General features: G+C 42.8%; 1 protein-coding gene across 2 annotated transcripts in view; it reads left to right on the forward strand.

Moving 5' to 3' along the window:
- Positions 1 to 6,812: 6,812 nt before the first annotated feature.
- The window catches only part of SSH2 (slingshot protein phosphatase 2), a 91,884-nt gene continuing 71,727 nt past the window's right edge, over positions 6,813 to 26,969 (forward strand). The window contains exon 1 of one of the 2 annotated variants that reach the window (XM_058854503.1): positions 6,813 to 7,023. In XM_058854503.1, the coding sequence (XP_058710486.1) occupies positions 6,961 to 7,023 (63 nt within the window). In that variant the 5' untranslated portion in view covers positions 6,813 to 6,960. Of the gene's footprint in view, positions 7,024 to 17,464; positions 17,492 to 26,969 lie in introns of those variants that run through there. The other variant, XM_058854504.1, reaches the window with a different exon arrangement.

A 26,969-nucleotide genomic window follows, 5' to 3' on the forward strand; every position in this document is an offset into this window, starting at 1 on the left:
AGATTGGGCTGATTCTTCTGGCTGAGCAGCTATACCTCCATCACTGTGACACAGAAAAAAAGCAGATGTTATATAATGCCAAAAGATGCAGCAGTGCCCTAACAGGCGACACAGGAATAGAGTCAATTGTTTGGCACAAACTAATATTTTTTCTATGTTCCTTTTTTATTCTGTTACTGCTCCTTTGTACTCTTAAATAAATACAGACCCTTTACTTCAAAGATCAGTAAATGATTTATAAAGATCAATTATGTATCACAACAGCCCTTGGAGACAGAGCAACTAAATTAGTGTGTTCCTTTCTTAGGGCAGAAGAAACTGAGACACAAAAGGGGAATGATTAATTCCTGGTCACTTAGAGACTCAAAAACCAACCAGTGAACAGTTCCCACCAACAGAATCCTCTTACCCCCAGCACATTATTTCTGTCCAGGTCCATTCCCTGCCTCCAGGAAATCCAGTGGATATGAGACAAAGGAAGCAAGTAATGGAAAATTCCAGATACCCAGGGGCAAGATTCCTCTACAAGCCTCCTCTGCATCAGAGTAATTTCTGAGGCTGTGAAGAACAGTGAGGAAGCTTGTGCCACAAACAGCTTCAACTATGGCAAATCTTTTTTGCTCTGGACATTTTGTTAAGGTAACAAGAACACAAGTGCATGGGTCAGCAGAGCTTCCACAGAAAGGAGAAACCTATATCATGAATTCTGTAATTAAGTTGTTCACAAGCACTTTATGTTGTAGATCACTCTGTAAAAGAAGAATTCCTTTACAATCTCAACCTTCACTGCTCAAAATGTTAATTCTGTGAAATACCAAGGAGAAACTGAGCTGCTTGCAAGGCACAATTTGAAAAATGTTTCTATATGTCTCCATGCATTTACACACACAGAATAGAGCAGAAACCTGGCTACTACATGATTGAAAGCATGAAAAATCAGCAGTATGCTGCAAATCCCTGGGTCAGCATTAAACACAACAGCAAGAGAAAAGTGATATTAAAAAATAATCTAACACCATTCCAAATAAGAGATGGAACGCCACTCTGAACTTGTTGCCACACTACCCTCTTCAAGTTTTTATTTAAAAAAGTTCTTTTCACCGAGGTCTTTCAGTTTTCATAGCAGATCCAGATCCAGAGCTTTCGATATGTATTGCTCTTCCTGTTTAAGCATTTGTAGCTGTTCTGAAGCTGTTCAGCCTTCTAGGAAATGCATAAATGTGATCTACAGCCCTCCTGGCACACAAATTTAATTATGAATATGTTGACCTTCTCGTTCATTAACACTGTTGGAGTACAAATACTGCCTGGATGGGTGGGATGCTTCACAGCATTAAATTTCTGTTTTCTCAATGGGTTTGTTAGCATCTTCCAGTAAATTTTTTCCAAAGGTCCATTCCTGCTGGGAATGGGACGGATTTCTGGCTCAAGCTGTCTATCTCACCCACAGAGAGGGTTTTAGGCTGGTAGTTGGTTTTGCCACCAAAGGACATGAGCTGGAAAGGAGTCTGGATTTACAGTGGTAGAAAGGGGAACCTGTCCACCCTGTGGAATTGTTCCTTGCTTAGGTGAGTTCCTTTCAATAAGCTGTAAAACCAGACTCCTTGGCTCAGAGCAGGGTGTTAACCAAATGTTCTGGTCACATTCCAAATCAGCTGGTTTTGTTGTGCCAAAATAAACTGTTCTTGTAGTTTCAAATACTTCTGTTATTTTTAAAACATCCTTTATGAAACCCTCTGCAGTTTCTGTGCAATGCTAAAGTGACAACTGCACTCTGCTTTATGAGGTGGCTGATTCTGAAAGATGATGAATATGTTTTCTACACTGCTCTCAATCTTTCGTTAGGATGGTTTTGAGGATTAGTAAATGTTTTTAAAGGATCTCCATGTCTCTGACCAAAACAAAACACGAAACAACCAGTGTGACTGTTCTTTCTCAATTCCACAGCATCCACGTAACTCCAGGAATGGAAGCAGAGCATGGAGAACTGTGCCCAGTGCTTTAATGCAGTACAGATGAAGAAGACTTAAGAGGGTATGGAAGAACAAAGAAAAAAAATAAACAACACAGGAATGCTACAATCAGGACATGAAACTTGGGATTTGTGGAGGATTACAGAGTAACACAATGGATAAGACTCCATTGGCTCATAACCTTCAGTGCTGATTTTCATTAGTTGAGAATTTGGCCCAAAAGGAAGAATTTCTCCACTGAAAGGGTGGTGAGGCATTGGAAGGGGAGGAGCCATCATCCCTGGGAGTGCTCAAGAAACATCTGGACGTGACACTCAGTGCCATGGTCATATTAACAATGTGATGTTCAGTCAAATGTTGGATTTGATGATCTTGGAGGTCTTTTCCAAACTTAATGATTCTATGAGTCTATGATTTAACAATAATATTGAGAGCTCTCGGGGCCCATGGCATTCCCAAATGGAGCCCAAATAACAGCAAGCATGGAGCACAGAAGCAAGCTCTAGAAACACCCAGGAAATTTGAAGTGTGATATAAAGTTTCCTGTAAGCCTTTGTTCAAGCTAAAGGCAAGATAAGCTTTCCATTATTTAGTAGGATGCCATTTCCCTGGCTCCTTTTCTGTGAGAAAAATATTCTTGCTGGAATCCCTGCAGGTACAAAAAGATTATCTCTGTGTTTTCTGTACAAAACCCAAATCTGCTCATAAACAATATTCTTATGGTTTCATTGTTACTCTGTTAGAGAATTTTGATGGGCGGAATAAAGCCAGGAAAGACTAAAGTTTGTTTAGGTAAATATTTTCAAGATGTTTGAGTTATAAAAGTATTTTCAAAAACAAAGCCAAATCTCTTTGACATTCTATTGCTCAGAAATAATATTGCCTTTCCCTCATGTGTTTCATAGAGCATATTTATCTCATCACAAAAAGCCCAATACCCTTTTAATACATGATCTTTTCAATACAATTAAAATTTTAAAATGTTTTCTCCTTTGCTTTTTGAAGCTTTGAATAACTGTTTTTCTTACCTTTGGAGCAGGTATCAAAATAGATCTTATTCCTCCTGCATTCAAAGTGGCTTTGCAAATCAACAGGGATTTAATATATGCCCATCTGTTCTCAACCATTAAAAATCTTGAAGTGAATTAGGGATTTCTCAGACCTGCTGTGGAGCTGGGCTGTGAGTTTTACTCCTCTGTGTGTTTGCAGTTGCTAAGCAATAATCCCAAAGGTTGCTATATCTTTCCACGATCAGAATTGCTGTAGGTTGTCTTTTGGCTTTGGCACAGCCCAACAGACTCTTCTGTACTGAACTTAGAACATTGCATCACATGACTGAAAATAAAATCAAATCAAAAAAGGACTATGAATAGCAACAGAGAACATTAAGAGAAAAAAATAGAGAGAGAATCCACAGGTGCCACTGACAGGTTACCTTCAGATTCAAGGTTCACAAACTCCATAACTGTCTCAAATCCATTGCCAGCTGAAGGGAGGATGTGTAAACCAAATGTGAAGATCTTAGACATAAAAAGAAATTAATTACAAACTCAATTTAAACATTTCCAGGCTTTCTTTATTGTGTTGCTTTGAAGCAGTCTTGCAGGAAAGGCACACAAGCATTAACAAGAGGGGAGTGCTATTTTCTCAGACTGCTTTTAAACGTGAATCTAAAGGAATTTGATGAATCTCCTTTCATAATCTCTCCTATATTCTTTAAAGAATAATATGACAGGAAAAGGAGAAGGCAAAAGACAAGCACATCTACGACAGGCATTCTGCACCCATTTACACGAATGTAAATCAGATGCCTGTTCAGCAATTCCCTTGCGTTAGGCACGACTTCCAACTGAGAAACTTACAGCAATTTCTGCCAGGAAATAAGGTTTATCCAATGATGTTTCTTTCTTTGTATTTTATACTGGAAGTGGCAAAACCTTTGGATTGCCTACCTGCAGGGAAACTGAACTGTTACTTTATCTATGGTATTTGTCATTGGAACAGCTGCAAGGTGCTCTGCCCTCTATTAGTCTCCATTTCATGGAATAGCCTGTAAGAAACCTTGAAATAGAGGAGGTCAACTTTCATGTGAAAAATACACTGTAATAAATTATCATTTCTTTGCTATTTATTTGGAGAAACATATCAGAAGGAAATATACTCATTGCAGTGTATTTCCAAGATGTGTTGAAGTCTAGCATCAATTATGTTAACAAAATGAAGCAGAAAATTAGTGCACAGAAGTAATTTAAAATGAGGCTTTAAACTGGATTGTGCACTTTTTCCTCAAAGCAGTTTGCACATGATTAATTCCTGTTATCTCTTCTCCCAGGTGGGCTTGGTTTTTCCCCTTTGCAATTCAGAATTCTGTTGCTATTACAATTAACTTACAAAACTTTTTGAGAATGAAACATAAATTTAAAAAAAAAAAAAAGGTGATTTTTTTTTCAACCCCCAAACAAGAATATACAACTAGAACTTAGAAGCATGGATTAAAACAGCTCTATTTTTATTTTTCTGGAAGTGGAATCCCGTGGGTTAAGCAAGCCTTTAATTGTACCCTATCTAACTTGGCTGTTATCCCTTAATGTTTTTGCTAAGCAAAGTATATCCTTTTATTATGCCACCAAATACTTGCACTGTTGACAAAACAATGGGCTGAATATGTCATCACAGATGTTTTGCTGGAATTGCCTCTTCTATATTTTTTTTTTCTTTTTCTGTGTAAGATACATTTTGGGAGCACTCTTTGTTGGCTTTCGCAACTGATACCAAGATTATGCAATAAAAGCCCTAACATGTAGTAATAATAAGTTGTGTTAGCCAGGGAAATGTTTGCAGTGTGTTAAATAGTCAGTTTTGGAAATGTGTACAAAACCAGCTCATGTACAGCTCTTCTTTTAAATGCTACTCTGGGCTGAAGCAGCAGGTGCTGACCACAGTGCTGCCAGCACAGGAAAGAATAAGGCCACAGGCTTCCAGTCTGTTTTCTGTACCAACCCTGATGCTGTGACCACAGCCTGCCCTCTAATTGCTCTTTTCAATCCCAATACATCTGCCTTATAGCTTCCTCCTCCACATTTAAATTCTGCTGCTAAAAAAACACTGCACATGCAAATTACACCTTTCTAGAGGCTGGAGGACTATCACAATTTGTGATTGTTGTAGCTAATAACTGATATGTTGGACTTCTAGTGAACTGTAGATAGCAACTCCATTGTTTACCTGTGGTAAATGTTTTGTAAAACTGTTCAAATACCTGGAAGTTCTACAGAGTATATGAAAATTACACAGAAGTCTACTTTGGAACCTGGTTTAAATAATCATTTCTTGACAGTAATCCTCGCATGACTCGATCAAAATCCAGAATGAAACACCAGTCTCAGGTGAGGGAACTGCTACACTACTCTGGGAACTTTAGTCTTCAGTCAATCCTCTCTGTCAATGCAGACATACCTGAACATGAGCTATGGGCCTGAAAGCAGCCCTATACTTGCATGTTCAAGACCCTGGCTTGCTGTGCAGCCCACTCTGTGAACTGTTTAGTCCAGTTTAGGAGCCTGTCCTCTGTCCCTTCCTCCATTCTCACCTGTCCACCAGGAGGCAAAATGCCCCATTTTTGCAAGTGTGACTTCTCCATCGTAGCCAAGTCCAGCTACAGGAGACTCCCGGATCACTATTTCAACTGAAGAATAACCTAAAGAGAAACTGTCTTCTCCAGTTCTTACATTTACAGGGGAAAAAGTGCTGTCAATCTGAGGAACAGATTGAAGCAGCATCAGCCATGTACTTAAATGGAATCTATGGGTTGATACACACTCCAGACAAAGAGTTTGTTCTGCTTAATGTTTAGAACAGTTTCTGGTTATCATATGTAATGTTGTCATTCAATACTCAAGACAATTCTTGATTCCAGTCACCTCTTTGCTATGAATTTTGCAGTTTCTTGATCCAAATTACCTCCTTCCCATTAATTTGGTGGCACCAGGCTGAAATTGAAAAGCAAATAAGTTTAATAGCACTTGACCCTTTGTTTCAGACCCCCAAACACCAAACAGTTCTGCATCTGGGAATGTTTGAATGCTTAAGATGAAATCATTAGATCCGTTTTTTGGTGCTTGGACGTGTGCATTGCTGTACAAAGAGGTGCTACACGCTTCTCTCATTAGGGAGTTACTATTGCTGCCTAATCCAAGGAAAAGCTATGTTATGTGACTATTAATGGCAACTTTTACCATTTGGCAACTTTTTCACCAGTGGTTGCCATACCCACTATTCCAGTGGGATGGGATTCCACAGACCATCACCAGGCAGGAGGCACATGGAGGGTGCCCTGCTAACATACATTAATAAAAGCAGCCTATGAGGCTGAGGGACCCGGGGGAGACGCCGAAACCCCTTCAGTAACCGGGGAGAGAATGCTGGGGCACTGCAGGTCCCTCAGGGCTGCCCATCGCAGCCCCCTCAGGGACCGGGGTGGAGATGCCGGGACCCTCCTGCCCATTGCAGCTTCCTTAGGGACCGGGGAGGGGATGCTTGGGCCCCGCTGCCCATCCCAGCCCTCTCACGGACCGGGGTGAGGATGTCGAGGCCGCCAGCCCATCGCAGCCCTCTCACGGACCGGGGTGAGGATGTCGAGGCCGCCAGCCCATCGCGACCCCCTCAGGGACCGAGACCGGGGGATGCCGGGACCCCTCAGGAGCCGCCGGCGCCGCGGGGGTTAACGCGGCGCGGCCGCCAGGGGGCGGCGCCGCGCGCGCGCTGACAGCCGGCGCGTGCGCGCTGGCGCCTCATTGTGCCCGGCCGGCCCGGCCCCGCCGCGCCTCAGTCGGCGAGAGGCTGCGGGCGCGCGCGGAGCTGTCGCCGCTGCCGCCCCCTGCGGCCGCCGCCGCCGCTGCGCCACCTCCGCTCCGCTCCCCTCCCCTGTCCCCGCCATGGAGTGACGCCCCCGCCGAACGGCCGGACGGGGGGGGCCCGCCGCGCCTCGATGGCTCTGGTTACGGTGCAGCGCTCGCCTACCCCCAGCGCCACCTCCAGCCCCTGCGCCTCGGTGAGTCCCGGCGGGCACTGAGGGCAGCGCGGCGCTCGGCGGCCGTTGGGGTCCGGCGCGCGGTGCTGCGCATGCGCTGCACCCCCTCTGCTTCACCCCCCCACCCCGGTGCCGCCGGTGTCCGGGCCCCGGGCCGGGGGCGATGCGGGCCTGCGGTGCCCGGGAACGGGGCTCACACGCCCCTGGGCTGTGGCCTGCTGACAGCCGAGGGGACGGGCGGGGGTCCCGGTGCCCCTCAGCAGGCCCGTGCTGGGGCAGGGCAGCTCCCTCCCGGCCCTCATGGGGCACGGTGCCGGTCATACCCAGCCCCTCTGTGAAGGATGGGGCGGCGCGGGGCTGTCTCCATAAAACCGCCCGGTTTATTCTGTGTTCATTGTATGCGGTGGGAGAGGCGGGAACCGTGTGTGGAGGCGACCTGACATGTTTGGGGCTCCGGTCGTGCTCAGCTGATCTCATCTGACAGCACCCTCTGGGTATCCCCAGTGCCCGGCACTGCTTTTGCGGGCACCTAAGGTGGTCTTCTCCCCCTTTTTTTAGAGCGGTGCGTGTAATCTTCACAGGGCTGTGTCAAGCCCAGGAGAGACACAGACCGGCCAGATTCCAAATCCCTAAGTGAGATGTGCAGCAGGACAGATGTTTTCATGGCTGCCCTGGGTTGCACAGGTGGCTCTGAAGGCTTCTGCCTTTCCATGCTCTTTAAACTTGGGACAGGCTGTTGTTTTGTTTGTTGTTTGTACTTCTCTATTATAAACCCCTGCATGTTAACCCCTTAAGCTGCTAACTACCCTCTATGTGCCGTTTCTGATGTAGTCAAGGATGAGAATGAAAATAGCTTTGCTTTCACTTGTGTACACTTAGATCTAAGTTAGCATTTATCCTTAAAAAACCTCATGCATTATCACATTGCTGTTATGCTTGGCTTGCGAATGTTTGGAGGAAGAGGAGGAAGAGAATAGTTGAAATCCCAGTTGCTTTCATCCTCAGTAGGGGGGAATGAAAAAGTCAACTACTTTGAAAATATTCCTTGTTGTGTTAGGTAAGCTCTTCTGAAAGTAGATAAGCTACTTGACCTGCCTGCCCCAATGGCATTTTAGCTGTCAGAACACTTACCTCTTTTTTTCGCCCTCTTTCATTCCCATGTCTCTCCTGAGATATGTTTACTTAGCAACACAGATTAATTTTGCTTATATTTACCTACTATAAATATTAATGTGCTGCATTACTTCAGAGATTTCTTCATCCTTTCCACTATCCCTTTTCCCATACATTTATAGCATTGAATGCATCTAGTGAGGATAGGTCTTGGCATCTTCCTTCTTTCTCCCATTTGGATTCATTTTCCTTCTTTCTCCCACTCGGATGCAAAGACCCTCCCTTTGTTAAATATTTTATATATATATGAACAATTAGTTGTATCCTCTAAAGCTTTTCCATCTGCAGCAGCCAGGCTGTTTCCCAACCAATTAAATTAAATTGAAACCTTGCTGATATTTGGATACTACTTAGTTGTTAAATATAAAAACAACTCCCCGTGGAGTCTGATGAATCCAGAGGATGTAGCCTTGGATTTATGTGTCTGTATTCTCTTTCTCCCATGCCATGATGTGGAGGTGTATTCTGTACCAGAAATAAGTGTGTGGCATATTCCTGGCCTGGTTTTGGGCCTGATAATTACTTCTGCTTTCTCAGACTTCTCTTGTACTATAAAGTGAACTTGATTTTCATCATGATCTTAACTGCTATTGTTTGAACACTTCTGTATTTCCTGTTGCAACTTCCTAACCACACTTCAGGGTAGGACTGCCCTTTCAGCCTCTTAAATATCTGGGGTGGGTTGTTTCTCTCTCCTTCTGTTAGAGCTTGTGTTAGCTCCTCCTTTGCCGCAAGCTTCTTGTTTCTTAATCAAAACTTTAGTATCATTTAAGATCATTCTCCTTGGTTTGTGAGCAGGGCAGACACATTCTTAGTCCCTAGGAAGGCTTTGGTCTAAGCCTGCCATGCTTGCCATTCTCATGAATCCCTGCCAACTGCAGCAGGAGGACTTGATTCTTTCAGTTTTAAGTCAAATTGTTTCAATCGATTTGTTGTAAACTGATGGTAGCTTCCTTTGGCTGCCTCCAGGTTAACTCTTCAAATGAAAGCTCATTTTGCCCGATTTTATTAGTACTATAAGGCTCTGTCCTTGCTGCTTCTGAGCAAAGATTATCTGGCAACTGCTGGAACTTGTGGGCAAGGGAGGAGCATGTCAGTGTGCAAGCATATGGCTATGTCTAATTCTGTTTCCAGGTCACTAAGAATTTTGAGGACAGAAATGGATTCTCTTTTTAAATTGCTTGATGTCTTTTTGCTTCAGAGATCAACTTCTCAGACAAGGAGAAAGGGTGAAATTGGTGTCCTCAAACTGGATTTTTTGCATTAAGTGTGCCCTATAAACTGTTATAATTGGTTCTTAAGGATTCAGGGGAATAGTTGACCTGAATCGCTCTGAAATTGGATGGCTTTTATTTATAGGTTTTTATCTTGTTCTCATTGCCACAGAGCATCTCATGAGCATTCATTTCAGGGTAGTTTATGCAAAGTGTTGATTATACATTTACAGCCCTCTGATTGCTTGACGACTTGTAAAATTCCTTTAATTGTCTGTCCAGACTTTGGCTGTTTCTTTTAGCCTTTGGTTATGCAGTCACTCTTGAGAAATAAGACTGCAATCTTCAATCCTTACAGCAGAACTGTTGTCTTCTGATGTGCCACGGTAGCAGAAAGTGGTGACAGACAGGACCATGCTACAGTAAAATACAAAGATGCCTTGAGGTCCTTGGTGCTAAGGTTGATGTATTGTTGTTCAGTGCAGTTCTTGGCTGATAATTACCTGTATTGGAAATAATCTATTGAAACTTGGCCTTTAAAAGTATTTTTGATGCACAGTTACAAAAAAAATTGCATCTGTAATTTCTGGAAAGTGCTATTTTCCTTTTGTTTATTATATCTCTTTCCTGAGAAGAAGCTGGGCAGGCAATCTGGCCCTGGCTGCTCTCACAGTTCACTTGTCTTCCCTACCCTGAGGGAGACAGTATGCAACAATTGGAAGGGACCAACTGACCCAAAAAGAGAGGATACACTGTGTATATATTACTCTAAAATGCACAGTTTGGGGAAAAAAAATGCTAAAGCAAATGAAAACCTAAACCATTGGACTTCTCCTCCTCAACCCCAAGAGAACAGCTTGAGCAGGAAGTAGAGTCCTGAAAATGTGTTTGGGAGTGTCTGTCATGTTGTGCTTGGAAGCTCCTTGCTGGTAGAATGTACAGGAAATATTTTCACTTCTTTATGGGGAAGCTAAATATAACATTTCTCTACCCCTGGTCCTGTAATTGCTGTTAAATAATGTGGTAATTGTGAGTTCACTTAATCATTGATAAGTCCAGTCTATCTCACATAGAACTTATTTTTCTATTTTCCCTTTTTTTAAAAATAAAGGTCTTGATTGCTGCTGCATGGATAAGGATATGGAGAGTTGATTTTTGGAGGGAACTACAATGTAGCTGGGCAATCAGAAGCTTCTTAGGAAATACTTAGTAAAGTTAGGAATGCCTGATATTTAAAGATGCTCTGATCAGTAAAGATCATCTACTGTTTCTTGATTTTCTCCAGCTGATGTCTTTCAGGTATAGCCAGAGCTCATTCTGAAAACTGAAGGTTTCAGAGGCAGTGGCCCAGAAGAATGAGCTGATTCCTACTTTAGGCAAACCTTGCAGTGCCCTACAGGTACCTGTTTCCTCTGGTGCCATTTGTCACCATTTGGGAGATAGAACTGTTTCAGTGAGGTGATCTGTAACTTCTGTCTTTCAAACTTCTGAAAGCCCTGTGAGGGAACCAGGAGGCCTCCACCTCTTGCTGGGTGTGATGCTGGGCTGTTAAAAGATGATTTCTCTCCAGCTGGACAAGACCAGGCAGTTGGAGCACAGATAGGTTTTGTGTGTGTAAATGCATTAATGTGTGATGAGACTCTCCTGTTCCTAAGGCGGTTTGATGGTTAAACTGTGACAGAAGACCTGTCCTTCTCTGGAGTATCTGCTGCCTGTTGTATGCACACTTACCAGGTTTCCTCTAGGATCTGCATGAAATACAGTGTCCCCTTAGAGGTGAGAACGGTATTTGCAGCTAAGGAGGATGATGACAGTGGAACTGCAGCCTCAATTAGAACCATAGAGAAATATTATTAAAACTTGCAGAGTGCATGAGAAAATCTTTATCTCTTTTTAAGGGCTCTAACTCCTTTTGTAGCATATCTCAACAGTAAGTTGATTTCAGTTTTCACCTCTTGAGTTCCAGTGGTACATAAATTCTTTTGTTTTGTAAAAGAGCTTGTAATTTGAAAATGCAAATAGCTTGTAATGCTGTGATGAGCCATTATCTGACCAGTATTGATTCTTGCTGTTTAAGAAATGGAAATAAGTTGAAAAGGGCAGGGTACAGTAGCATCTACAGCCATTCTGGGAGCCAGTGACATGTTTATATAAGTGGAAAATGCTATTTTGAGTGGAGACTGCCATCCACAAAGCAGTCTGTGCTGGAAATATTCTAGCGTAAGAGAGCTGCCTTTATGCAGGAGTGATGCCTGAGGATTTCCAGTTACTGGAAAAATATCCTGAAAAATCTAAAGCTGTAACTCTTCTGTCTTGGGAATTGGAAAAAAAAATAAAAAAGGAAAATAGCCTTTGGGCAGCTTAGCTCAGTGTAGCTGCTCCCTGATCACAGCCTGCAGCTCAAGGTTTCATTCTTCAGTCACAACAAACCACATCCTCCCAGGACCAGCTGAAGCAAGAGGGCTCTTTGCAGGCTTTGCAGTCTTCTCATCCAACTCTTGCTAATGCCATTAGCAAGAAGTAAAAATGGAGCTGCTGGTTTGTGACCAGTGCTTCATATGTACTGGTCCTGCCACTCAAGAGCACTTAGGCTGCTCAGCTGCCTGCTCCAGGTGTTCCAGTTGTTTAGTTCAGCCTCTGATTTAAAGATATTTCCACTCTGTGCCATTGATTTGCCTGAGCATCGTTTTAATTTGATTATTAGGTAGTGACAATGAAGCTCATATCTTTTGCATAAATGGGGAATTTTGGAAGCAAGAGAAGAAAGAGGTGATACCTGTTTGAAGTAGTCAGTGATTTAAGCAAGGCACACACTGTTTCTTACCTTTTGACTGGAAACTGTTCCTCTGGAGTGCTCTTTTTAAAGGGATAAAAAATTATAAGGGCTAAAAGCCATTTTTGCATTTCTGAGTTGAGCCATATAAATTGATTAAATTACTGTCAACCCAACCATCTGCAAAATGTCTTACCACAATACTGCAATATTGCAATGTGTGTGTTCATGTGTTTCAGTCAGCATTTGGGCAGGCTTCTGTATATAGGGGTTTGAATGTGTCAATAGCTTTTTGCCCAAATAGAATTCCTCTGAATATGCATCTTATCAGCGTTGCTCATTGCAGGCTGCTCTCCTCTCGGAAGGCAGAAAACGTTGCTGTGAGATGAGTCACACACTTTAACAGCTTGTTGCTTCAATGGTGAGACGCACCCTTGCTGTGCATGCCAGTGATCATGAAACTGCTGGCAAATGCCCTGTGACGTGAACTCCTTATGGCCCCGGTAAATGGAACACCCCTGGCACTTGCTGAAAGGCGTTCTGCTTGGAGCTCCTCGCTGCTGTTGGGTGCACTGTTCCTCCTCCTCTTCCCAAGAGACTCCTAAACTGAGGTTTCATGGAAATAATGAAATTACTGCATTGGTGGGGGCTGTTTCAGGATGAAATTACTGGGGAACTTAAAGCCACAGTGTAAACTTCTTGTATTGAAGTAGTCAAAGACATTAGAGTATTGCATCTGACCTGTTTTGAAAGAACTGTTTTATCGGTGATCATAGTGTCCCTCTACTGATCTCATGCCAGAGCTCAGGAGGTGGCTTTGATGCTTGAGCTTTCCACTGCTCTGCCAATGGAGAAGCACAGGAGATCTTGGAGAAGTAAATTCCAGAGATGTTGTCTCAGGAGTTGGTCTGCAGCTTGTAACTGAATTAAATATCCAAAAAGTGAATTTTAATGTGGAAAGCCAGTCCCGTCCCAGTGGCTATTCTGTTCTCACTGGCTGCTACCATGTCCCTTTTGTTTTGATGTACAGAGCTATGATATTTAAAATTGCAGCAAGAGCTTTTAAGACTTGTTCAACTGGCTTGGTTTAGCTTCAACAGCTGACATCTGAGAAATGTGTACATTAGGATTCTTCAGAAAAAAAGTCCTGAAACAAAACATGTCAGGCTTTTCATCTCTACCCTTTTTACACAATGATGAGAATGAGGGATAGGGCATGTGCCCTGCATGTGTAAAATGCTTTGCTTTCCAAAGGAGAGCTAGTTGGTAGTTAGAGGTAGTCTGACTCTTCTGAGTGGTGCAGGACCAACCCTTTCACTCAGTCCCTCTAAAAATGGAGTTTCCCACAGGTCTCTGAAGCTCCTGCATGGACTGCAGAGAGTCAGCTGATGTCTGTGAGCTTCTTGTGCAGTAGCAGCTATCCTTCAGAGCCTGCTGTTTCCTTGCAGTAGTTATGTGTTCTGGAGAATCTTCAATAGGAAACAGGGTGTCACACTGAAAATCAGCTCACGACTTGCTGTGGGGCTGGCAGGGAAGTGACTCAGTTCTCTGACCTGCGGACAGAAGCTAAACCTAGGTACAAGAGGAAATGCTAAGTGATGAGATAAAGGTGTTTCTGGAATAAGGATTGATTCTTTTTTTCGTTCTTGTTTGTTTCTGTTGTTGTCTTTCTGGTTTTGTTTTCCTTTCCGCAGACCTTCTCAACAGTTTTAAATAGTTTAAAGACAAACAGCTCTGGGCATGTTCTTCAGAGATGCTGTAACCACTGTATTTAAATACAGTGTTTCAAGATGTGGTAGGAAACAGCTACCTAGGTGCTGTATTGTCTTCCTGAGTGAAGTGCAAACCTTGAAATGACAGCCCTCCCCTTTTCCCTTTCACATTGCACAATGGTTTACAACGATTTAATTCACTCTCTGAACAAATATTTTTATTATGTAACATCTATGGAGTTTTGTTACTGGGAGCTCTGGTTTTATTTTTTTCAGCTCAGTTGTGCTTATGTGGAGGAACAAGCTTGTGACTTCAAAAAGTGAAGTGAGACAGGACAACTTAGACCGTTTTGTTCTTTGTGGTGTTTCTTCTTCCTTGGTAGTGTTTTGGTACTGTGGCAGTTAATGGAATGTGTAAGCCTGAATTTGAATTCCACCTCGTAATGAATCTTGAGACAGTAGCTACCCCTGTAGTGTGGTTCAAGTTTGATACTGCATAAAATTGTAATTACAGTTGCACATGGGAATCAAATATTAATATATATTATTAATATATATAATTCTATAATAACCATATAACATTTCTATATTATTATAATTATGTAATAATATTGATGTATATTATAAATACTAATATATGATAATGTTAAATATTAAATGACTATATATTAACATATATAGTATATATAATAATATATTATTAATATATATATCTTGCTTTTAGTGTTTGCCTGCCACTGCATCGCTCAGCACTTCACTGTGTGGTGCTGAAAGGGAGTTGTCCTTTTGTGCAGCTTCTGCTCTGCTCCTGAATCTCAAATTAGAGATTATCAGGGAAAACCAACATGAGCAGAGCATATTTTCAACCCCTTTCCCAATAGCTGGGCATAGTTGTAGGATCCTTTAAGGCAAAGGAGGTATTACTAGTTAACATTTATAGTATGACTGGAATAGAGTTTGCACAGTCTCAGTGGGTGAAATGAATATTTTTCGCATACACTTTACAGATCTCTGGTTTCAACTTGTACTTCATGCTGCAAAGATAACAACTGTGCCACATGCTTCTGCAACCCACACTTCTGGTCCTTGAAGTGGAATTTTTCTCCTTTACACATAAACCAGAAACTGCTCTGGTGGAGAGGAAGCTCTGTTTAACTTAGATCTGTTCATGTTGACCGTACATGGCTGAGATGGTTATTTTGGGGCAGTTTCTATCTGCTTCTCATATGACTGAGAAAGTTCAAGTTTGACTTTGCGTTGAGGGGAAAGGAAAAATTTGAGAAAGTTTTTTTTTTTAGTATTTGTGGAGAAGATGCATGAGCCAAAATAAATTTTTAAGCTTGAGCACTTGCTCTCATCTTGGTCCTGAATTTGATAAGTACCCTATTTAAAAAGTAAAGTAATAAAACCCCAACAAAACCAAAACTAAACAGCCCCCCCTACAAACAGCCCCACAAAACCCAACCCAAAATTACTCAGCTTGTTTTAAATTTAAACTTGCAAGTTTGATTTTAGGACAGATGAGCACAGAACGCCTTGAGCCAAAGGGAGTACATGACAAAGACAGCTTGAGGTGAGAAGCGATCTGTGTGTGTCAGAATTTCATTTGCTCCCTGGGAAGTGGGACATCCTGGACATACTTCACCCTCCTCAAACTTCACTTTGGCGGTTAACATTCTCCACATATGCTGTGGGAGATGCTGAAGAACCCTGAAGGGTAAGAGATACCAGCAGGGTTTTAGTGCAGACTCTTTTCCGGGGCAGATGGGGAGCCAGTTTCCTGGCTGAGTGCTAATAGTTTGTCTAACGTGCAGCATTGCTCTTCGTGGCTTGGCACAGGTTCAGTGCTCTGTGTGGTGTGGAAGCACACTGTGTAAAATGTGAGAACTTCCTGCTGTGATAAGGAACCAACAGTTCTTCCAACAGGTGTAGTCTTTAGCTGCAGTCCTGAAGATGCAACAGAAATGTTTGTTGTCATGGGCCTTCAATATTGTCAATCTCAGACTGAGTCTGGCTGAACAGCTCAGAAGGCAGAGCTTCACTTTTTGCCTTGCACTGCTATGATAAGAGAATTAGGAGGGGAAGCTGTGTCCAAGAATCTCTAATCCATGATGGTGGCTGTGACTGAAATGAATAATCTTATTTTAAAGGGTGCTCTAAACCACTAAAGCTTTATAAATATTAATTTTGTTCATTTGTTTCCTAATAAAAGGCTTTCATTCATTAAATTGCTATTTATTTATTAACCTGACAAACTAATAGCAAGCTCTCTTCTTTCAGTGTATGCATGTGCCATATCACAATTCTGCTTGTCACAGTAATAAGAACTTCATTCATCTGCCTTAAAATGTCATTGATAACAACCTGGCAGTAGCCCAACTTGGAGCAAGTTAACTACAAAAGGCTGCATTGTAAATCTTTCTGAGAGTACATGCTACATTAAGTCTAAAATTAAAAAAAACAAAGAGAGAGAAAGAGAGAAATGTGCAGGCTGGTCTGAGCATCATACAAGTGTCAAATAGGTTTAAACCCTTGAAAAAGCATGGAACTCTGTACAGAGGAATTCTGGCTGCAGATGGGTTAGTTTGGAATGAAGGATGCATTCTTCTCACTTTAAAATCTCTGGGGTACACTGAATTTATAAGCCTCATCTTAAAATGAAAGTGAACCTTTGTTGAACCACAAGCAGCTAAGTAAGAGCTTGGACATGTAAGCATCTTGTTATTTCCTTTAGTCTCGTCTTTCTATGACTGGGATAAAAGCTACAGTCTGAAAATAGTCACATGCCTCTGGAGTTAACTGCTAGGAGTACTGTGAGTTTGTCTTGGTTATAGAAACCTTCCCCATCTGCAGCCTGTGCACCAAACCTGTTTATTCACCCATAAGTTCACAGAGTGCAAAGAGGGTCTATCACATGCCAAAGTTCAAATATCTGGTCTCTGCCAGCTCCTCTAGAAGGAACTGAGCTGCTCCTTGCTCTGCAATCCTGTGTATGGGGCTTCACATTCATGGAGGTTTAGGACTTTGTGCCTTTGACTCTCCCGTTCTTAAAACTATTACAAATTAAATTAGTAGCCTGGGGAAGGATGAACTGATCTGTCCATGAAACCGATGCAGAGTTTGTGAACTTTATGTAGAGAAGCTCCCAGGGATCTTTAAAATGGGCCATGTCCTGTGCTGCATGTGAGGGCTGTGGGGTTTGGTGCAGCCCCTGACTAACCTAGGCAGTCTCACTGAACAATTTAACAGCTGCGTTGACCATGAAGCTTTAACACATCTTCATCCAAGGTCTTCTGGGAGTACTCTAAGCATGCATTAAACACTGTGGTTCTCATCCTACACTCCAGACATGGCAAAGGCTCAGGCAGCATTGGGAAGGGCTTGCTCACAACTGGTGCGTTTACAGTCGGATTTCTTAACTGGAACGGGGACTGCAAGAGTTTTTAAAAACAAAAAACCCAAACCCTGCAATTTCATGCTGCTTCACTTCTGTGGTTTTTGTTTTGTCTCTTTCTTAAGTATAGTGTATGGACAGCGCCATGGGTTAGGGAACACTTCAGCTTCATCTTCAGAGACTTTTCGTATGTAGCCTTCTGCTGAAGTCAATGGGTGTGGAGGTAAGCAGTGCTGAGTGCTTTCTGACAACATCACTGCCACCCACTCTGCAGCCTGATGCACACAGCACTCCTTGTATTTGAGCATTGTTTTTCTCCAAAAAACTTGCATGCGGTTGCACAATAAAGACACGGCTTATTTGTGTAATGCAAATCTGTTCCTGCTTGTTGGTACAAAGTGCAAGCAGCGAGCATCAAAGTGCTGAGACTTCACAGATCCTGCATGAACACTTGCCACTGAACTTCAGTGACATCCTGCATTATGTCAGAATAAAAGATGACATCACAGTTGGTCTGTGAGTGAATGGGATTTGAACTCAGGGTTGAATGTTGCTGCCTGGAAGGTTGCTGATGCTCAACACTCTTTGCTGTGCTACTATTTGTTTGTTTATGTATTTTAACAGCTGCTGAATTTAGTTTCTCAAAGGTTAATTATTTTATCAGGAGCCAGTCAGAATCAGTTTCCTGTTTCCTTGTCTTTCTGTTGATTTCCTTTTTTGTTGAAACACAACTTTCTCTGTTGAAACAACTCAGTTTCCGTCTAGTGACTTGAAGTGTCTGAAACGGCCTGGTATTCTCACAGAGATATTGACAGTGGGGTCTGGTGACTAAATTGTTGTGATAAAACAAAAATTCATTGGTTGATGCTGTTGAAATCCGCTGACTTTTCTATGCTCCTAATAGAAGGCTTTAAAATATCCAGCTGCAGACTGATCCTCTCCAAGCATGTGATGCTGACATCAGTCCTAGAAGTGAGGCGTTGAACTGCCTCCAAAAATGAGCTCATCGGGTAATATTCAATGCACTGGTTTAGCAAAATATTAATTAATTTGATTACGTGGTCACCTGTACATACTGTTTGAAAGATGGCAGTTCATTCCAATTTTTAGTTGCTACTGTTCCAGATACAAGTGTTATAAAGATCCTCTTGATAGGACACTGTGCTCCCACTGTATGCTGGGACCTGGGCTTGGCAGAGCCTGTCTCTAATTGCCACTAACTTGCTCTAAGACTTGCCAGTTTCTTGACTTTTCTTCTCTCTGCATCCCTCCCAATAAGCTGCAGGGAATAAGACAAGATTCTGTTGTCAAGCCATCTGTCTAAAGCCACTTGTAAAACTTGCTTAATTTTCTTGTGGCTCCCTTGACTTTTTTAAATGGCTGTGTAAAAACACAGCCATGTGCTTTCCCAGAAGTTTGAGTAATGATCCATCTTCATTTTGACCTGCCTGATACCAAAGCTGAATGACCATAATGAGATTAAACCCTTGCAGAACTGCCCTGGAGGCTTCCTCCCCTCATGTAGCTTGAGGTCAGCAGTAACTGCAGACTTCCTCTTACAGCCCACACAGAGCGTGGATTCGAGCAACACTGGACTGAGGGTGACCCCAAATACTTGGCTATTATTTTATAAACTTGAAGAAATTTTGTATTTACTTTTAATTACAGTAGTTGCACATTCTAGATGCAACTGTGCGAGCGCATCAACATGTGTCTGATTATTTATTTATTTGAAACATGGGCATAAGAGAAACAGTTTGTTAGAAGGGTTTGTGTGCATTTGTGCAGAAAGAGTTTTGTCTTCCTCCCCTCAACCAGTATTTTCCTCATGTTAACTGCACATTGCAGGATTGTTAGTTTTGGATTCTGTTTCCCCCTGAATACAAGTCCTTATGGAGCTGCCCACTGCTCCTTTCTTTCAAGAAATGCTGCTGCTAACTTAAGACAGAGGAAGATGCTATGTGTAACAGGGCTGTAACGATGCCTGAATTGCAAACTGTTGTGCAACTAAAGAATGGTATTGTGCAAAACAGAATGGAAAAACTGCTGCTGATGAGCACAGAGAGTTGAGGCAACAAGAAGCCCTACTTAGAGAGCAAGAGAAGCTGGGTTTGAAGAACAAGTAGTAGAAAACAAGATAGGAAGGCTCTGTTCCTGCAAGAGTAAATGATCCCTTAGAGCAGCCAAGGAGGCTGTTTGATGTGAACTCTGTGCAAAGTTCAGTGGAGAGTGTGCTCCAATGTCCTGCGTGATGCTGCTTCTTTCTCCTCCTTGTTTACAAGAAGCTGGTACGATTTCAGAACAAACTTCTGAAACATCCTTGGTGGGAGAGTTTGGATGACAAAATACTTCTTAGCGTGTAGAAAGTTATTGCTACGGCAGTAACTGTTGAAACTGGCTGAGTGGCTGCTGCCTGGTTTTGGTTAGTGTCAGGAATTGTGCTGGTGGGAAACAAGTCTGGGGTGGGACTGTGCAGTCTCTGTTGTGCCTCAGCACAGTTCTCAGCATACTTCAGATGCTGCCTCTGCAAAACGATGAAATAAACTTCCGCTTTTCCCAGTAAAATGCCTGTAGTACACACATCACGGAGTTGTTTTTGTCCATCTTTATTTAACAATAACATGGGTTGTGCAGAAAACATGCAGGGCGTGGAAATGGAGAGCTGAGCCCCATCTATCCTCTGCTGCTGAAGGGTGGGAGGAGGTAGGAAAGCATGGAAAAGAGGAAACCAGCTTTGCCTGTGCCTGTTTTGATACTGAAGAGCTCTTCCCAGTGATCTGAGAAGGGGGTGGGGAGAGAACCAGATGCTCTTAGGAAGTTCATACCATTGTTAATAATGTAATTCACAGATGGTGGTGAAGGCCTTGAAGAGGCTTTCATGCAGTACTTACGCTCTGTAACAGATCATCACATAAGGGCTCACAAATAGAGATGACTTAATCCCAAGGATGAGTCTACAGTGATCTGTTTGATGGTAGGCCTGCAGATCACTGCAACCTTTTTAAACAGTTAAGAGCCTCAGGATCCCTGGATGTTGAGCACTACAATTGGACCAATCTCTAATTAAATTGTCAGGATAAAATGTTCATATAGCTTTGAGACTTTTCCAATGACAATAGTGCTTGAAATTAGAAAACAAGTTCCTTTGTCCTGGTATAGAAATCAATAGAGGTAAAGCATGAACATCAGTTTGTACAATGACATCTTGTTAAGAGGCAGTTCTGCTTTTATTTCCATTTGTCTGCTTGGAGCTGGAAGCAGAGCTTGTCTGTGTTCTGAATAGCTGTCAGTACTTTGTGACAGCTAAGAAGGATTGTGCCTTGCATGTCCTCCTGTTGAAAAAGAAGTCACTCATACCTATAAGCTTTACAGCAAATGAACAGGCTGCTTGTTTTCAGACATGTAAAATCAGAAAAGATTTAGCTCAAGTGCTTGCAATAAAATTCAATATTTGTATGTTTGTGAGAGGCTTATTGATAAGATCTTCCCTGGCTGCTGGTCAGCTTTTTTATTTGGTGTAAGCTGTGTAACTACAAGTATTTATCAGGGACTTGTAAGCAATACTGGCTTGTATGTGTAGCACTAGAACAAGAAAACTGATCTTGGTTTTGTTTGTTGCTGTCTTTTCAAGTGAGACATTCCCATTGTGGGTTTTATTATTATTATTACCTTCAAGTTTAAATTGAATTTAGTAAATTGACTTCTTGTGATGTTTGTCATGTGATGGTTCATGAGCTCTGAAGAATGTGCTCCTGTGACTTCAGCCATGTATTTGCCTGTACCAATGTAGGCTGTATCATGTGTTCTTTCTTGTTGGTCTTGCATTTTGAGCTAAGTAGTGGAGGGGGTTGGGAGAAAAAAAAAAGGGGGGGGGGGGAACTAATTCAGGGCTAAGCTACCAGAAATTCTCCGACTGCTTAATTTGTGACCTTGTTCCCTAGTTAAATGCAACCCAGGATTTTCTGCCTCTTCCATAGTTTCACAGAAGTGTTTTCTGCATTAGAAGCTGAGTTTTTCTCTTACTATCCTTGTAAAAAAACAGGAAAACACAATGCTTTGGTAAAAGAAATACCTTGACATCTTGGGGAAAGAGATTTTTTTAATCCTTGGTGGGTGGTTGTGCTTTAACTGAGAAAGTTAGAAACTGTCTTTCTGATCCACATTTTTTGCATATATCAACTGTAAAGCAATATCTTTATTACTGCAGTAAAATGAACAAAGTTGAAATGACTGCATCTGTGCCAAGAATTTTTTTTTTCACCACAATGGCCAAAGTTTTGGAGCACTAAAAGTGCTGTCAGCGAGTCTCCAGCTCCTTGTCTCACTGCCTGCCTGTGCTATGTCCAGTGGAAGCAGAGCCCTCCCAGGACTGAGGACTCACAAGGTCAGAATTCATATTAGGTTTATTATTTTAAGCAGCATTTTCCAGCATTGGGCGTCCTTCTATTTATTCTCCTGACACTATGTAATGCTGTTTTTCATTTATATATCTACACATATGTACACATACATATATGTATATGTGTTGCTACTGCTGTTTAATCCTCTGCATTTCCCCCTCTGCATTTGTGTAAATCATGTTTCAACAGAGCTGTACTTTATACAGTTCCCATACAATGAGAGTTTTTTGTAGTTTTTATGTCTGCGTGGGCTAAGCATTTCTTTAGATTTGAATCCAACATCAAAGTAGCATTGGTTTAATACAATGTTTTTATATCACCTCTTTTCCTCCAAGTTGGATTTTATTTTAAGCTCTGACTCTCTTACTTTTGCTGCATAATTTGAGGCTTTGCTTGCTCTTCACATTATAAAAAAAAAAAAAACCAACCAAAACAACCCACACACAAAGCTCTATTTTCCTTAGCTCATGCAGTATTTCCACTTGGCTCAGAAGATGTGGATTTGTGAGCTGAGGGAATCCTCATCTGGCTGGTCACCCAAGCCTTCTTCAAGAGTATTAGAAGGATCTACAGCCTAAGTTCATCAGAGGGCTGACCTGCTCTGGTTTTAATGAGATTTATTATACCTGTACCTGTTGGATTCTGTGTTTTGATCTTCAAAATTATCTGAATAAACCTGTTAGTGAAAGCAAAACTGTTGACAGAAAACTGACTCTACTCAATCTGCCCTGTGTTAAGATTATTGATTTTTGGAATTAAAATAACACTGTTGTGGCATTGGCATGGAACTTCTGTGTGGTGTTTGGCAAAAATGCTTGTATCCACGCTTCCTTTCTTAACTCCTCCAGTCTCCCTCTCAGAAAACCACACTGATCAAATCCTGACACTGCAGTTCAGGCTTGGAGAGGGTGGAAGAAACAAATCTGGATGTAGGGGTTGATGGATGATTGTGTATGGATGTTATGGATACAGCTGCATTCCTAACACATGCAGGAGAGATTGGGAGGGGTCAGTCTTGGCCAAATGTAAATGTTGTATTTTCCCTAAAACTGCCTTTGTTTTTCATGAAAGCTCAACAGTATTGATTTGAGTTTTGTTAACTTAAATCCTGAGAATTCTCAGTTTGCTCCAAAATGAGTTCCTCTGAAGGTTCAGCTTGTCAGATATCTGTGGTCTTCCAGGGCCTGGAAGGGGATCCAGAGGCACTGGAGGGGTATAGATGTGCACTGGTTATGGATGAGTGAAGGCAGCACTGGGGAGCAACACAAGCAGGGAAAGTGGTGTCTGGAATGAGAGTATCTGGGTCAGCCTCCTCTGGAGCAGCAGGACACGTGAGATGCTGCTCTAGTCTGGTTGTACTTCTTTCAGTTTGGTGACTCCCATGGAGGTTTAACACAACTCTAGACAATGCAGGTTGACAGGCCTGCAGCAGAGGTGGCCAATGAACACAGAGATTTGACTTGTTCCACCAAGATTTGGCAAGCCTGATGACTGGGTGATCTCAGGAGCTGTGAAGAAGAATGTGACCTGTCACTAACAGAACTCATCAACTTTCCTGTGCTGGCACTGGGACTTTGGACATGCAGCACTCAAGTCTGAGACAAATGCATTGCTGGGTGTAACGCCTTTCCTTTTTTTTTTTGTTTGTACATATTAATGGAAGCAGAGAGCATAATGCAATCTTAAAATAGCTCCTCCGTGAATGCAGAAACATTCCACTTCTGACTAATTGGCCATTCAGAATGAGCATTTAAATATGCACTAGAGACTGAGCGGCGGCTTTCCATATCCACGTGAATGGAGTTGGAAATGTGCTGTACTGCAGAGTCGTGCGGGCTCCTTGCTTTGTCCTCGTACGCCACAGTCCTCGCTCAGTGTGACTGCTTTACTCTGGGAGGCAGAATGCATGTCCTGCTTGCTGTCTCTTTGGTTAGGCAGCAAGCTGAGGGGGCAGTTCATTTTCTCTACTCTCAAGACTTAGGATCTTGGAAGCACTAGGCTGATAAACAGCCCTCAAAACCAGATTTCTCTTTCTCTTGTTTGTGAATGACCAGGAACACAAAGAGCTTATGGTCCAAGTCCTGGCTCCAGTGCATGGCTTGGAGAGCTTGGCACACACCAGGGAGCCCATGTGCAGTGTTTTGACTCGGGCAGGCAGTGCCTGCTGCCCCAGAGCATCTGGCCAAGCTTCACAATGAGAGCAAGACACAAATGCACGTGGGAGCTGCAGGGACAGGTGTCATTGACCTAAAACCTATCCCAGTCTAAGGAGTTCTCTTGTACCCAGTCACTTCCTGCCCAGTGGATGGTACCATGAAGAGCTCTCTCCCAGGGGCACAAGTGCCACCTGTAGGGTCTCACCTGTCAGAAAAGGGCACACTTCCATTTACCCGCTTGTCCTGACTTTCTCTGCACTATAGGAGTCAAATTTCTCTGTGCCTTCACTGGGTGTGTTTTGTTTTTCTACTGAGCAAATACACATCGTTGCTGGGTCAGGCTGTTGATGTTTTGTGCATAGTGAGACTGTCCTCATGGTCTGCATGTGCCAGACTGTGTATGGCACTGGCCTCTCCTGGTAGGCTGAGGGTGTCCTAGTGCTGCTTTTGCCCTCCTGCCCACAGGCTCAGTGCTGCCTGGGCCAGACCAGCCAGGCAGAGTCTACAGAGGTGATTTTCTTTAGCTGATCCGTGTTGCTTTTTCAAATCCCACATGGCCTATATGGCTGTAATTGTAGCTCATTTAGAGCCGACCTCAAAGGCAAGTTCTCCTTTCCTCCCAAAAAGGGGAGGCTTTTGCATAAGGGTTTACTCTGGTTTAAGGCTGCTTTATCTTAGTATAACATAAACCTGTTTCTAGTTATCTTAAGGCAGAAAGCAACTAGGGGATTTGGATTGGACTGGATGATTGATTCCTGCTGATTTAAACAATCCATAAGGAGTGCCTTTTGCCTTTACCTAGCTAATCTTGATTTCCTTTTCTGGCATAGGCAGCAACAAGAACTTTACATTGTCTCTTGCAGTGGGAGAGAGTTCTGGGAAGAGCCGTATTCTGAACATTGGCTTCTGCAGCTCTGCTCTTCAGGTGGTTATTTATACACGGCTCTAGCCGAAGGGAAAGGAGAGTTTTAACAGGATTAACCTCAAGAAGAGAGTGTGGGGATTTAGGGATTAAGAACCAAAAGCAGCCAGCAATCAGTGATTTAAAATCTGTGGTAAGAGAGACAGTCTCTATAGACTATAGATGGGGAATAGAGACCTTCCTTACCTGCACAGCATTGAGATTGGCAGTGTTTTTACCTTTGACATCTTGGAGAAGATGGTCTTAAGGATGCAGGATTTGTGTAGGGTATTTTCTCTGAAGACTTGTGTATTGATGAGAAATTGTTCACAATTGGCAACTCCTTAAGAAAAAAAAACAGTGAAGGACTGAGTGCTTAGATGAGATCTCACACCTGGCACTGGGAAGGTATGCAAGGTGGCTTGCTCCAGTATAATGAGAACATCTGGTTTCCATAGACTTGTAACTCTTGTAGCTTCATACACTCCCCTTTTACACCTTCTACCCTTGCCTTAAAGTGTTTCTGTTGTCCCATATATTTATTTTTTTCCCCTGATGCTGTTATGTATCCCCTGCAGGGAAAATCCTGCTAGATTACTGGATTGATAGAAAGATTTGGAGATGCGGGGGAGATCAACAAAAACCTGTTACTAAGGAGACATGAGTTTTAGCACAGAGTCTCTAATGGCCAGTCTGCCGAAGGGGAAACAGATGGCACAAAGGAGGCTGGGATTATACAGACAAGTACCACAGGGCTGCAAATCTGATACATCCATTGAACTTCCTGGGGTCAGGCAAATCTAGGTTTGTGCCAAGACTAATGTGGTTCCTTTGCCTTTGGCACCGTGTTTGTGTCCTTCTGTTAAAGGCTGTTCTGGACAGTGGGCTTCTGCCTCAAGCATTCCTGCCCCAGGAAACAGCCAGGTTTGGCACAGAGTGAGGGCAGGTGGCTGTATGGAAGTGTGTCCCTTTGACAGGTCAAGCTGTACCTTACCAGTGGCTCTCCCTTCCTGAGAGGGAGAAATAACCAAACATAACCCTGCATTCTGCTTGAGTACAGCTTTTCTGCTGCTACTGATGTACTCATGTAGAAAAGTGACTTCTATCCTGAGAGAATGGGTGGATGACTGGTGGCCACAGTCGCTCCTGGCTTTTGACACAGCCTGGCCTTTATTGCAATGTAATGTTTTGCAGAGGCTTAAATTTCAAGAGTGATGCTCCCAACTGTGTGCTGCTTGCTGAGCTCCTGCTTCCCGACTCCTGCCTGCTCCAGAGAGACGTGACATGGCACTGCTGGTCTGGACAGAGCAGTGGGTAAATAAGCAAAGGCAGAATTCATCCTGACTGAGGAGAAACAGTGCTGGAGTCACTTTTGCAAGAGGCTAATTAACATCTGGTTTTGCATTTAACTTTCAGGCTGGCTCTAGAGAGTGTTTCAGTAAACAGGACGCTGATTTGTTAATAGTGGGAGAGTGCTAAATGACTACAGTGCTAGAATTAATAGCTTGACAGCATATCCTCTTCTCCTTTTCTTTCCTCCCACAGCAATTTGGACTGATACCCAAATAAACAATAACAAATAAATTTCTGGAGGAGCTGGCTGGGAGAAATAATAAAAGTCAAGGGGCACTCGTTATGCAACATTGTTCTGCTAGTATTTGACTCATCCAGAAAACCCTGTTCTGCTCCCTAGCTTCATTTTCCTTTTCCTTTTTTTTCTTCAGCCTCTCTTGAGGAGGTGTTATATTTACTGCCTTGCTTTTGGTCCCGCAGAAACTCCCCTACTCCCCTCCTTGGATCTCCAGTTGCTGTAGGCATGGCGTGCTGGAAGAATGTAGGCAGAACCCTACTGCAGAGAAACAGCATGCAGGAGCCTATAAGACAGCTTGTGTCGGGCAAGAAAATTGCTCTGCCTTTAATTCCAACCACATGAGACTAATACCTGGGAGTATTTTGTGAAGAAGTGAGTGAATCTGAGTAGTTTATAACTGTTATGTCCTGGTTCTAATAGCAGTAGTCCCCTGCCAGAAGTGGGGCAGCTGGGAGGCTGTTGTGCACCTCAGGGAGCGTACAAGGAGTACGCTCTGTACCTTGTGATTCTCTCTGCAGTGTCTTGCCAGAGAATATCTTCAGGCGTTCCTTTCCCTCTGCTCTCCACAGACTCTGCTTTGTGTCCTGCATGCACAGAAAGCTGTCCCAGCAATTCCTTTTGAAGTTTTGCCTGAAACACTTGGGGTTTTTTCC

Source organism: Poecile atricapillus, chromosome 21, assembly GCF_030490865.1.
Source record: "Poecile atricapillus isolate bPoeAtr1 chromosome 21, bPoeAtr1.hap1, whole genome shotgun sequence".
Taxonomy (NCBI): Eukaryota; Metazoa; Chordata; class Aves; order Passeriformes; family Paridae; genus Poecile; species Poecile atricapillus.